Source organism: Rhopalosiphum maidis, chromosome 1 (genome assembly GCF_003676215.2).
Source record: "Rhopalosiphum maidis isolate BTI-1 chromosome 1, ASM367621v3, whole genome shotgun sequence".
Taxonomy (NCBI): domain Eukaryota; kingdom Metazoa; phylum Arthropoda; class Insecta; order Hemiptera; family Aphididae; genus Rhopalosiphum; species Rhopalosiphum maidis.
In genome coordinates, this window is record NC_040877.1 from 57,959,235 (window position 1) to 57,973,733 (window position 14,499).

Here is a 14,499-nt window from a genome sequence, read left to right on the forward strand (position 1 = left end):
CCGGAGACCAAAATTAATATTAGTTATAAGGACAGGTCTGTGTCAAAATCACGATATTTAAAATACTGACATACCAAATCCCAATAGTTTAAAACACTGACATTTTAAAATATCGACAGTTTAGAAGTTTTAATTTTTAAATAATATAAATATAATATGAAAACATTTATGGCGGTATAGTCGAGACTTTTAACTGTCGGGCTTTTGATCAGTCGGGATTATCATCGTCGTGATTTTTAACGCCTTCCATAAGGACATATAGACACGATCCTACAACAGCTGTTAACACGTTAAAGTTTTCAGTGCTTAGTTTAAAATCAAAAACTACTGTAATTATTTCATATATAACATACATAGAGAAAGAGAGAGAGTATAGAAAATAGCGAATAATGATGGTCAGCATTCATACCACATACCTATATATAATAGCGAATATTTTTAAATAATTTTATATGGTTAACAATTCATAAAATTTTTAATATTCGTTCCTGATACTTTTGAGTTTAATACAAGGTTCCACTTACTTCCACATAAGTTGTTATTAATGAAATTAAAAAAATAATTGAGCTTAATTTCATAAATATTTTTATACTCATCTAGCAAAGTTTAATTTTAACAAAATTAGATATTCATGCGTAAAATTACGATTTCTAATCAAACAGTTTTATTACTTTTTTAAAGTAAAAACAAATCATCGTGGATACCTAATTGAAATTGTAACTAAATATTTCGATTCTTATTTTAGCTATTTATAGACATTTTCAATATATATATACTTTTTTTATATAAACATTGAAATAACAAAAAAATGAGTTTGCTGGGTAAAAAACCTTGACAATTTTATACAATAATACTTAAAAAATATATACAAAATGTTCAATTTTTAAAAATTTAAAGTTTAATACAGAGAAACTCTAATTAGTTCATACTTGAACCGAAAAAAAAAATTGCAAAACAAATTAGGTTCATATTATTCCAAAATCTTCCAGCGTCAGTAAATTCTTACAGTTACGTAATAAAAACGTAATTCATAATTGTCGAAGAATAAATTGTTATACAACACAATTAAACGCAAAAAAAAAAAAATATACCAAAAATCAAGTTCTTATAACTTTTCAGTAAAAATAAAACATGATTCCTATGTCAGAAAAAGATTATTTAATGATATTTCATAAAATATTATTTACAAACCTGTAGCTGCTACACAACATTTACTGACCGCAGTAACTTCATGTGTATACTGCAGTATAGGTACCTGCTTAAAACTATTGGTAAACCTAAGCCAATAATATAGTAATATACAATATTATAATATTTCTGTGCACGAATTTGTGTTGTGTTTTTTTCGAGTAAAAAGGTAAAATTGGAACGGAGCTAGTAGTACACCACACACGTTTTGGTCTGATTGGTGAGTCAATTGGGTCTTGGCAAGGTCCCATCATTATATATTTGTATAAATATTGTTATCGATATCATAATTTTGATTTGTTCGCATTAATCGTCGGTCTATAACATTGTAGTTAGTTAAGTAATACATAGTCTAATACACATCACATACTTTATACGTTTGGGAGACGCAGTGGGCACGCGTGCAGTGCAAAAATTCACATATTATATTATATTTTTTATAAATGCGTTGCGTATCGAGAAAGGAAGACAAAAAGAAAAATTATTCGCGTCACGGCAAATCCGTCACACATTGTTTACAACACACAAATATTACATCGTTATAAATTATTGCTATTATATAATAAACGATGACATGTGCGTACCAACAAATTATATTTCGACGACGATGCGAAATCGTTATGTTATTCGACTTGCCCTATAAGTCACCCTCATCATCATCCGTTTCGACAAACATACTCCACAATTAATCGTTTGAATGTGTTAAACGTCCAATTAAATTTACTTCCCATAGAATGTTATTAGTTTAACTATTTTTTGGCAAACGCATGTGAGCTGTACAAGGATATCATAATAATTTGAAACATTGACCGGACATAGAGATTCAAATCTCATACACCGTCTATTTATTATTTTGAAATTGGAAATTATTTTCCGTAAATAAAATTATTATTATTATTAAAAACTTCTTTCAAATTAAAAATATACTGAAATAATATTATCTAAGTTTCATTGTAAATAAATTTGATTAACAAAATAAAAACCTGGTAAATGTTCCAAGTTGGGAACAAGTTGACCTGGACTGCGATGCTTATATCCAAGTAATTTAAGTGTATAGGAATGTATTTTTTTTTTTTTTTTTGCTTATTATTTTCAGTACAAACATTATATCGTGGTGACCGTTGATGGTATTCTATAATCTATACGCATGGGCCTGACAGTTGACAGTCCCGGCAAAAAGAATACTAAACGATAAGTCACTTCGGGGTACGACTTATTGTTCGTTATATTACGTATTATAATCGACATCGCTTTGCGGAAAGTCCGACGAACGCGTTTACGGAAATCTCGCCAAAACTATAATAGCACAACAAATTCAAGAGACACAAACTGCGACGCGGCGGCGATATGCCTATGTACTATTTAAATACATTATTAGTGTATAAATGACCACGCTCACGCGGCAATGGAAGAACGTGATTTTTGAACGTAACATTGCAGGTGTTACGGAATATATGCACGTCTTAACTGAGCTCCATTAATGTGGAACTATACACCACGTTTATAAATATATAAATATATTAAATTATAACATATTAATCGATTGTGTTGCTCCGGTGAACAGTAATATTTCAATTCAGAGATTTTTACTTTTTGTTATGAAACTATATATTATAATATTATACCATTATTGTGTCGAATGAATATGCATTATACGTACTACTGCAGCAGTATATGTTATATGTAATATTAAAACAGTGTGACATCGGTGATAGGCTCTATTATGTAATAGCGTTGCTTATAACAGCGTGAAGTGTGAATGTTTAAGAAAGTTTCGATATGAAAAGCTGTGCAAACACGGTACACAATATCACTTTTGAATGCGTCCAAGACATTACAATTCAATACGGTCAGTTGTTTATCACTGTTTGTGTTTTTCTGACCAGAGACGCTGACGTTTTTAATGTCTCCGAACAGTCCGAACGGTATTGCTTGAAATAGGAGTATTTACATAATATCATATGTGATATTGTCGGTATGCAATACGACGGTGATATTTTTAGATTTGCAAAATCACAAAACTCGTCTGAAAAAAAATGAACGAAGCGAGTTTAATTGATCGTGCATCATACACACACACACACACACACACATAATATTATTATCGAGTACAAATTATTACTACTGTGTTACTTATTACGACTATTTTTTGTACGTATATATTATAATTATATTCAGTTTCAACCGAAACGGCCAAACAGCGGTTTACGGTAATTTTAATAACATCTATAAAGACTATACATGAGCTCGGCACGCGTGTTTTCAAAATCAAACAAATAATAATATACAATATTAGAAATCCGTTACATTCAAAATAATATACCAATACTCGTGTATGATTCGTAATGACTATAACAAGTCAATATTCTGTGTGTAGCAGTAAACATCGTATTTATGTTTGCATACGTAATTCAACGACGGTTTCAAAGGTTTGCTAATATTCGTCCGCATAATATTATCCGCTCCTGTGTGTATTACACTATAATATATAATAGCGTAATATTAAATGTACATAGTCAGCCCTGGGTGATTTTGGACGAATTACGAGACACTATATATCCGTCTAATATGTATTCCATACCTACCTATTATAATAATAATTATAAAAAAATTCCATTCGTTTGCGTTTTGGACATCATTCGTTTATACTATATACATATCATTATAGTTCACAGCAAATGGGCTGAACTCGAGGTATAATAGTATGCAAGTGAAGTAGTACCCTGAAATTTATAAAATTACACATTATTCATCGTTTAACGAAAACCAACGGGATAATATACGTGTTATAATATGTCGTTGTCGTATAAAAATATGAAATGTCTATATAATTTCTTGTTCAGATTTTTTCATTTAAGAACACTATTTACGATTGCATTTTTGTTCACAATACAACTGTTCGCTGCGTGAATGATATTGACTTCTTCGGAAATCTTCTCGATGATGTTCTTCATCGCGTTTAAATTTTACGAGCTGCAGTAATAATGATATTATGGCGATTGAAAAAATAAATGTATTCCGTATTATTCTGTGAGTTTTATTTTATAATTTTTTTTAGATTTTTCTTCACAGAATGATATGCGGTTGTATTACAAAATACATACCTATACATACGTTTTAGGTGCGTTAACCGACGACCGATGAACGCTTATATTGTTTGAATTTGTCGAACGCCGTGCGATATCAAACATCTTCGTCATCTCAGTTTCAAACACAGCGGAAAGCTTATTTCCCATGTTGCGAATCGTAGGTTTTTTTTTCTTTTAAAGATTTCGATTATCATCAGCTATACTGTTGTTGTATAGCTATTAATCCCGACGGTCGTCCGTGGATGATCAACACTGAGATTCGTTGAAATGTTAAGTTTTTTTGTATTTATTTTTTTTTTCTCAGATTATTGCTGCGGATATTTAAAGGCGAGTCGTAAGAAAATTATAGTTTTTTTCTTTATATAGCGAACACTCTAGTAGAGTTTCCGCCCGTATACTCTATGGGAAAAATCCAATAGCGTTATACGAATTTAACACCGCGAAAAAACTGCATAACGACAATGATGCGTAGGTACGTCATAATATTATTTTATTGTACTATCGTCGTCGTCTTTACGTACGCGATAAAAGCGAAACACGCACACCCATCTCTAACTCGCTCTCTCTCTCTCTCTCACTCTCACACACACACACACACACACACACTACTTTAAGTCGCGGTCCGAGATCCCAAATCGGCGCGAGCCGCAGTGCGCGCGGTGTCGTCGGAAACCGAAGAAAAACAAAAAAAACGAGACGCTCCGATGTTATATTATTATAATATTGTTTAGTGTCGATTGCGAGGCAATATCCTTTGTGTGCGCGTATACCGGAAGCGATCGGTGTGCCTACCTCTACCAATTTTACATAATTCATTGTACATATAATATATATATATATATATATATATACACATAGTTCCAGAAGTAACACCGTGACAGATCGATCGACATTCCACCGCCGCGGGTACATTCAACGTCGTATACCTTTGCCTATAATATTATGTAAGAATAAGACGTGTATAATTGTATGTAGAAAAGAAAAACCGCGACAGTTAGATAACGATAGTACTCGTTCGCGCCGAAGACGACACGAACAAATAAATAGACCTAGAGATCGTGTTGTATTTGATTTTTCCATTCGTCTTCGACTCGTCTCTCTGCAGAGGTTTTTCTTTTTTTAAATAAACATTTATAATATTATTTATACCTTATCAACTATTTTCGGCAGTACTATGTATACGATGATATATTATAAACATCATATCGCTATAATATAGTGCATGTGCAACGTGCGATGTTTTTTATTGATTATTCTTAAGAATATTATTATTGATATTTCTGATCGGGATGTTTACACGGACACGAACTTAAAACTTATCGGATGCTGCTAATCGACGACGACGGCGGGTACCTAGTATTATGTAAACTTCGACTCATAAGCATCTGCACGCTAAATCGATGTCGTGCACACGATATTACATTTAAGTTACCTTAACAATATTATTATATTATATTGTATACTTACGTATATACATATTTATATATCGGATGATTCTTTTTCTAGTAAGCACTCATTATCGCGTAAATAATTCTTTTTTTAACCCTTCTCGATGATGATGAGATACATTTTTTAGCACCCAATTACCCAAATGTAAACCTGTCGTGTTTTTATTCTTGTATTTTTACCAATTTTATTATTTAAATTTTTTTTTATACTATTCCGTGACAAAGTAATATATTTAACATCCATAATGTAATAATTTAAAAAAATAAATCATTTTAAAAATTATAAAGATATAAACAAATTAAGCATTATTGTAATAAATTGTTAAACAACAATCATAAAGAATATTAGTTTTATATTTTTGTGCTTCGAGATAATTAGAGTTTACGGTTAAAACGATTACCCTGTATATTACTGCATACGATACTTTATCATGTACTAGCGTTGTACAGTGTCATGCGGCCGCCAAGAGTTGGTATTGTTTATAATATCTAACTGGAGCACCGCTTTTACTTTTTGTACGCTTTTGAAACATTTCTACGCGTGCGACTGGCCTACAACTTATACTACACGACGTATTTTATAACATTATTGCAGTAGTTATAATATTATAACAAATTAAATCTCACCGGACTTTTGGCATACAGGTTTAACCCAAAACTTTAACAAAAACGGTCGTCGAGGTGTGGAGGATCTATAGAACTCTATGCTTCATTTCATTACATCGATAATTACTTGGCTGCATTCGAGTTGCGTTCTAAATTTTATCCTGCAAGAGTTTTGGAGTAAAATATGTACACTAATTTTGGTATACATATAAAGTGTACGCACAAAAAAAAAACCGTCGCACCGCGTTCAGTTGTACATGAAAATATGATTTTGGTGTTAAATCGATTTTGATGGAATAATTTTAATAAAATAAAATAGGTCTAAATATTATTAGCCAAAGATAAGTTATTGACTTAAAAAATAGAACAAAATATAACCAGGTAAAAAAATCTCTCAAAAAAATAATACAAATATTTTCAAAAAGAACCGTATAATCTATTACTCACCAAACGTTAAGTTTTGTTTGGGTTCTTGAAAATTATTTAAATGTACTAAGCGCTGAACTTTCTCCTCCCTCCACAAATGTCTTAATCTATGTGACTTTGTAATTTACCCATAACGTAACATAATGTATTTATCAAAAACATTTGCGCTTTATAGATATTTCATCCTACATAATATGCCTATTTATTCAAGTCTGGCGTCCGCGCCTGTAACTGATGCCTACGTATGTATAATATATATATAGCCATATAGGTACACTTACGTGCAAGTTAATGTTTGTAAACGTTTGTAATTGTTTTCGTGTAAATATCTCCATTATCATATACATACATAATATAGTACGACCACCGCCGTATTGTTTCTCCGTGAAACAGCGACGCCCATCTCCGGCCCCAGAGAAATGCAAGTCCCAAGCGTGTGTTTTGCAGTTTCGGTATTCCTATTGTTGTTTTTTTATTTTGCAGATTTTTTCCTCCTCGTCCTTTATTCGTGCCGTGATATTTGTTTCGGACGTTCCCACGAGTTATGCGCCAAAACTAGGTATTCTCTTTCGACGAACCCACCACATACGCTTTCTATGATAATAACAATTAAAAGTATAATATTTAATATTGTTTTATCCACTTATATATTGCATTATTATCGGCGACGTGTTATCACGGCTTATCTATGTCGCAGAATTTATTTTGCTTTTGACGGAAGTCGAACAATGTCTGTAATATATGTGATAATATAATAATTAATAATTTGATATATAGATTATAGAGGAAATCCTCTCCTGATGGTGTCTTATTCTAGGTATAATGATCGTACATATACAGACGATCCTGCAGCTTTTAAAAGATGAAATAATATTATATTCTAACCGAAATACCATTTGTATAGTATTATAGTTATGATTATATATTATTGTTACAGATGGAATCGCCAGGAACGTGGCGAAGACCAACGGGGTCAGGCCAGAAGAAAAGATCTCCACAGTGTCCAGGTAAAAACCAATATAATATAGATTTATATAATATATCATACTTTTGATATATATATGTGTGTATATACATGTTGTGTGCATGCGTATCTATCTGTAAAATATTATAATGACTATACGTGATTGCGACTACACACCGCATCAAGGTCAAATGTTAATATTTCCGTCGGTGTTCACGAAATCGTTATAATTCGCACTATCGAACATTTCATTTTGGATTGGATATATGTACATTTCGAAAATTAAATTAAAAACTTTAATACAACGCTGAATATACAATTATTTGTGAATAACAAAATCTCCGAAATCGTGTGTGCACAAAGTTCACCATACGTTTTAAAGGTACACAAAAAATGAAAACACTGCACCTATATTATTATTAGTATTATTATTATAACGTAGTTTACAGCGCTGTAGCCTGTTGAAACACGGAACTTGAGGTTTGACCGGTGGTGCATTGTTTTGTAAAATTAATGGTTGAATTGTGTTGCATTTGTTTAAAATATTCGATTTTTTTTCTTTACATTATCAAAGTACCTATACGCTGTTGCAATGCCATTTTACAATTGATATGGTGGTGTGTGGTTTACAACACGATAGAATGTTAATCACAAACGATAGGTAGGTATAATATTGATTGGAACTTGTTTTTTAGCTCGTTGTAAAAATTGCATATTATTATTATTATACACTCTGGTGAGTACCTGACAGTTATACAATTTTAATGCTTTCGGACACATTGAATTGCTGAACGCGTAGTCCCGCCTATAATAGCAGAGTAGGTACCTGTATTTGCCGCGGTGGCAAATTGCGGGATGGGGCTAAATTGGCCAGTGAATTGTTTGTGTGCGTATGTGTCCGTATAATATAATCTATCTTGTGATCGCGGTCGAGAGTACATATAATATATATCGAGTAAATTGTTTCGATATGATAGGTCTGCGTGTGTCCATGTGTTGGTTTGTGTGTGATGTGTGCACCATGTTATTTATTAGTTACCGTAACCACAGGCCGTCAGATATTATTATAACGTACGTGTGTACACATACATGTATGTATACCCGCAGACCCGAAGTCAGCGATGGCCGTCTTATTATACGCAATGGGGTCAACGTTTATATACATTGTGTATTTTGATATTAACTATTATTGTGCGCATTTAAACACACAGATTATCGTACGTACGTGAATATTTTATGTATATATATATATATATGTGTTAATAGGTACATACGCATAATAAATTAAACCGATGCGCAACATCATGTGATGCATATACTTACCATTCAACTGGACTTTATACACAATATAGGAATACAACTATAATACAAGTATATGTGATTACAAAACGTTACAGCAGGGGTGTCCAACCCGCGGCCCGCGGTAGATTTTGATGCGGCCCTCACTTCAATTTAAAAACCATGGATTAATCGTGTATAATATATTAATATTACGGGAACAAATTTATTTTAAGAATATAAAATTATAAGACATCAAATAAACTGTAAGGGCCGATGCACACGTCCGCGCTGCGGCATTTTATGTACTTCCCTGTGTTGGCCAAATACAACCCCAAGAATAGCGAGAAATATGCTTCTTTGATTTTAATTTTAATTAATGAATTTGAAACCCGTTTTCAAGATTTTCGTAAGAATAGCCCATCTCTTTGCTATTTTCGCAACACCGTTTTCGGTTGATATTACAGCTGTGGAAACTAAATTTCAAATGGAATGCATTGAGTTGCAATGAGATATTCAACTCAAAGAAAAATTCGATCAGTCGTCTTCATTAGATTTTTATAAATTATATCTACCCAAAGAAACATATCCAGTCCTTCATGACCATGCCTCCTTATTCATGTTCTCGCTTTTCGGCAGTACCTTACATTTGCGAACAATTGTTTTCAAGAACGAAAAACACAAAGAGTAAGAATCGGTCCACTATATTAGACAAGCACCTCGAAAGTTGTTTAAGGATTGCCAGTCGATCAATCGATCCAGATTGATTCATTACTTTCACAAAAAAAGCAATTTCAAATTTCACATTAAATAACTTTTTTAAACTAAAACTTTTTTTTTTTATTATAAATGAATATATTTTTCTGAGTACTTATAATTAAATATTAATACTTGTAAAAATATTTCTGCTTATTATTCGCTATTGTAAAACCATAAAAAAACGTATTGTCGTATTGTCGTATTATAAAATATAATTTAATCGTTAACTTTGAATGTATTATTATTAAAAAAAAAGTATGTGGCCCAGTCTTCACAAAATGTTGGACACCCCCGCGTTACACAGTATCCGTGTAGGCATCATGCGCTTCGCTGTGCAACGGATAATGTTTTACCGGCATCGTAAGCTTTTGGAATGAAGCCCGCGGCCGTCTTGGCGCATTATTCGTAAATATAGATACGACGGCTATCGGCGAGCGTATTCGTGTGTATCCGTCTTCGGCCCTACACGCCCTGCAGACAATATCCCTACGGTATAATAAATGTATATCGACACGACGACGCCCGCAGTGACAGAGACGATACCATTATTATATCACATACATACATAACATCATATATTATACAGCATCGTTTATGTTATATAATATATTTGTGTATATATTACACATACTATACGGACATCGACCGCTACTGCCGTCTACATTATATATGTATCCGCGTATAGGTGTACGCGATATTACGGCGCGGAACGCACCCATGACTGATGATTTTAAATAACTGTTTTGACCAGCGGCTACCTGAAGTCGGCCAAGAATACCGGCTAAACTGCATATGTGTATGTACTACGATTATGTTATTATTATGAGATTTAGTATATAGATATATAGATTATATTATTATATTTATAACGAACGATATTATTTACGAGCTGTTGAGCGGAATCGCGAAGAGGTTATATTATGTACAGTACACGGAGGGCTCGTATAACGTGTAAAATGGTGCTCGCGTGGTTAATTACACGGTGTATACACCATAAGTACAAACACAAAACGCATATCCACACACACACGATACACGTGAACACGTCGTACATAATGTATCGCCCGCGCGTGTATGCGTAAAACGCGCACCTATGTGTGTGTATAAATACTGCGGTGTTGTATACACCTCATCGTCATCTATCACGTCGCGTCTTGCAGTCCGTCATCGTCTGGAGACTTTAACGCTCCGACGTCGTCGTCGTCGTCGTCAGTGACCTTCCTGCGGTATAACGATTCTGGTGTAGGTATAACGCTATGTATAGTTATAATACGACGATAACGGTGCAAAGAATTCTGCTACAGCATCACCAGTAATCACGCATAAATACCTATATATATATATATATATATATATTGTTGTATTATTATTATTTTGGTATTATATTATATTGTCGACTGTGGGCGGGCGGGGCGATCATCAAACGGACGTAGAACATTATGTATATATTATAATCTCTCGGAGGAATGCGCCACGTGTATATATAGGTATACCGTTTTGTCACTGTGCACTGTGCAGCGCATAGTTGTTTATCATTTTGCTGCTTTCACTATACTATATTATCATTATCATAACACTGCAAACGGTAGATTTGTCGGCAGCGCGCAACACATTATTTTTCTGCTATTTTTCTTTTCAGGTTAATCGTTAGCCACTAATTGGCCTAAAATACTCACACACATACACGAGTGCTCATATACGCTCGTATTTACACCGTGGTTTGTTTAGCGTACGATATATACGCGTTGCACAAACGCCACAAACCATTTCTCGACATTTCCCATACCTTCGAAAAAGAAGACCACGTCCATTAGCATATATTTATGTATATGCGTCTGGAGTACTCATACAATGCATTTGAATGTCTGTATCCACATATATGTGATGTGTGTGTACGTTTAACAACTATACAACACGTGCTTCGTGAACTTTTCTATATTATATAGCCTAATGGCACACTTATTATATTTTGTATACTTTGCTAGTCCCGGGTTGCAGTATTTTACTATTATATGTATATTGTATACATAAATATAATAAGTACGCATTATGATGCATATACTTTTCCCCATTCAATTGTAACTGTGGCCTGCAGTTAGCGTGTGTGTTTTCGTAGTTCCCATAAGATAATAACATATAACATACATAGGTAGATAATGTCAGATTATTAGCGCACATATTTATTATTTATATATGTGTAGTATACCGGTAACCGGTATTGTTGGTCATCGACTGCTTGTCTGCCACACATGTGTACATAAAAATAAAAACAAAATATCAACAAGGCCAGGTCGATATTTTTAAACGCCCGAATACCGTGTGCGACTTATAATAATGGGAATTTGGTTTGAAGTTATTATTTACGGGTCACTAGATGCTACGATCGCGGACGAGTGCACAGTGTCGAGAATATTGTATACTTATATTTTTATTTTTTATTTCTAAAGTGATATTATGTTATGTTCCAATTCGAACACTATATATATATATTGTATTTTATAAGTTAGTCCGTCTACCGAATGGGAAAGGAACAAGTCGATCGTACCGACGCAGTAATCATCAGCCTTCCATGTCTTGAAAAGACAGCAACACACACTAATAATTACTGTTTATTACATACACTACAGTAAAAGCCACCTTTGTTACGAAGTATACCCATTATTGTACTTACACGTTTGGAAATCTGTAATCTGGTCGTTATTAATTCGAATTTTTATGAAAGTCAAGACCGAGATATCAAGACCTGCGCGACAGTACAATAAGTACAATGATGGAATGTCACAAAGATACAAAGGTATAATACGTATTTATACGTATATACCTATATAGAAAGTATGGTGTATCGCATACTATTTGTATGTGGATTTATTGTTGGAAGTCATAAGGGACGATGACCGATTGACCGCCCAAACAAATTATTACAGTACCTTCGCATATAATATATAATAATAATATATATTTATATAAATATATACAGTTAGTTCAAATACGAGCCAATCACGACAATCGATCGATTGGCACTTTAATATTATTATTATATCGTAAATGAAATATACAAGACACTATACTCAATGCCTATCACTTTTCGGAGTGTAGAACACATCACATCGTATACCAGCTATATGCGATAAACCTGTTCCGAAAATATTTAATTTATATAGGTTGTGTGTGTGAAGTCACGACGAATGGCAGAATATTTAATAATATTAAAACATATATAATATACATATGTGTTGAGTATATATTGGATGGGCCACTCGAGCATATTTATGTGAAAGAACGTGTGCAAAGATTTGGATTTTTTACCAATCACGTATAATGGGTTGTATAGATTTATAATATTATAGTGTACTTTTTCGTCGTGCGTTGAGAAAACATAATAATATAGTGTACATATTATAACAGTTTATTTTTATTTTTCTAATATGATTTCACATTCAAAATATTTAAATAAATATCGTTCAAATCGTTCAAATCGTTTGACTCGTTAATCCGTCGAGTTGCACGAACCGAACGCGGTATATAGAGTAACAATATTTCCATTCTAAGCACTTATATACATGAAATATATATCATAGTTTATTATACTATCAATATTAAACAATTTCTTCAGTCAAACATTTCGTGCATTAAAATATGATGTATACGAATCACGTCCGTATCACAAATTATGTTATATATACGTGGGTTTATTTCTATATTATTATTTGTTTCCTAAGTATGTTGAGTAAAAATCGAGTAATTTTAAATTGTTGAGAACTTTAGAATACAATATATGTAATAATACGCTTGCGCTTGTATAATATACAGTGAACCATTGTACGTTCAGTCGTAAACTCGCGAGTATTATTATGCTATTATCAATGGTCGTGACATTTGTCTTTTTTAAACGACAAATGACAAAAGGCGTACTATTTTGATAAAATGTAGGTAATGTGAAAGTCTTAATGTATATTTATATTTATATAAATCCACAGGTCACAATAGTTGTTACACGAACATTTCGTTGAAATAAAATTGCAGTCGTTATACTCGTTATTAGCAATTTCTTTGAACATAGCTACATAGGTGTGCGAGTTGATGAGAAAATCGCAGTCACTTTTCTGAAATGTGTTTTTGACTGTCGATTAGGTCGAATGATTGATTTGTTTATTTTTAAGTCACAAAATAGAAATTTAATGTAAAACCGAATTAAATCAAAGTTTATGATTTGCACATTAAAACTCTACAATATGAAAAAAAAGCTATATAGTTGATCGTTTGGGACGCTGATGAGTTTTACAACAAAAGTAATGATTGCAAAATTCAAGTATTATTTGTACTTAAGTGCTTACTATGTGGGTCGTAGAAATTTAACATAATTTCAAAATCAATTTGTTTTCATTCTTTGCCCCGTGACTAACTTCGACTTCGCACAAGAATAAATCGAATAAGTCAATTACTATAATATATATTTTATTATTTGTATAAGGTGAAACACATGTGACGACAGTTTTATAATGCCAATATACCTTACACTACAAAAACTATGTATTTTTATTGTAGATGATCATAATAATTCATTGTACGTACTATATCCTAATTATATTATATCTATTCGTATGTATTATTATTGTTATCTTAACACACACACATACATTTATACATATTAAATTAAAATATTAATATAGCTATTAGCTACACGCAAATGAATTTCGTTATAATTTAGGACTTTTTTCAATTTTTCGTATAATTATTACAA

The 14,499-nt window shown here is 32.5% G+C and overlaps 1 protein-coding gene across 2 annotated transcripts in view; it reads left to right on the plus strand.

Moving 5' to 3' along the window:
- LOC113560971 (calpain-1 catalytic subunit-like) overlaps positions 1–14,499 on the plus strand; it is an 86,848-nt gene that overhangs the window by 36,637 nt on the left and 35,712 nt on the right. For both annotated transcript variants that reach the window (XM_026967119.1, XM_026967120.1), the window contains one exon: positions 7,695–7,764. In XM_026967119.1, coding sequence (XP_026822920.1) covers positions 7,695–7,764 — 70 coding nt within the window. The remainder of the gene's footprint in view (positions 1–7,694; positions 7,765–14,499) is intronic.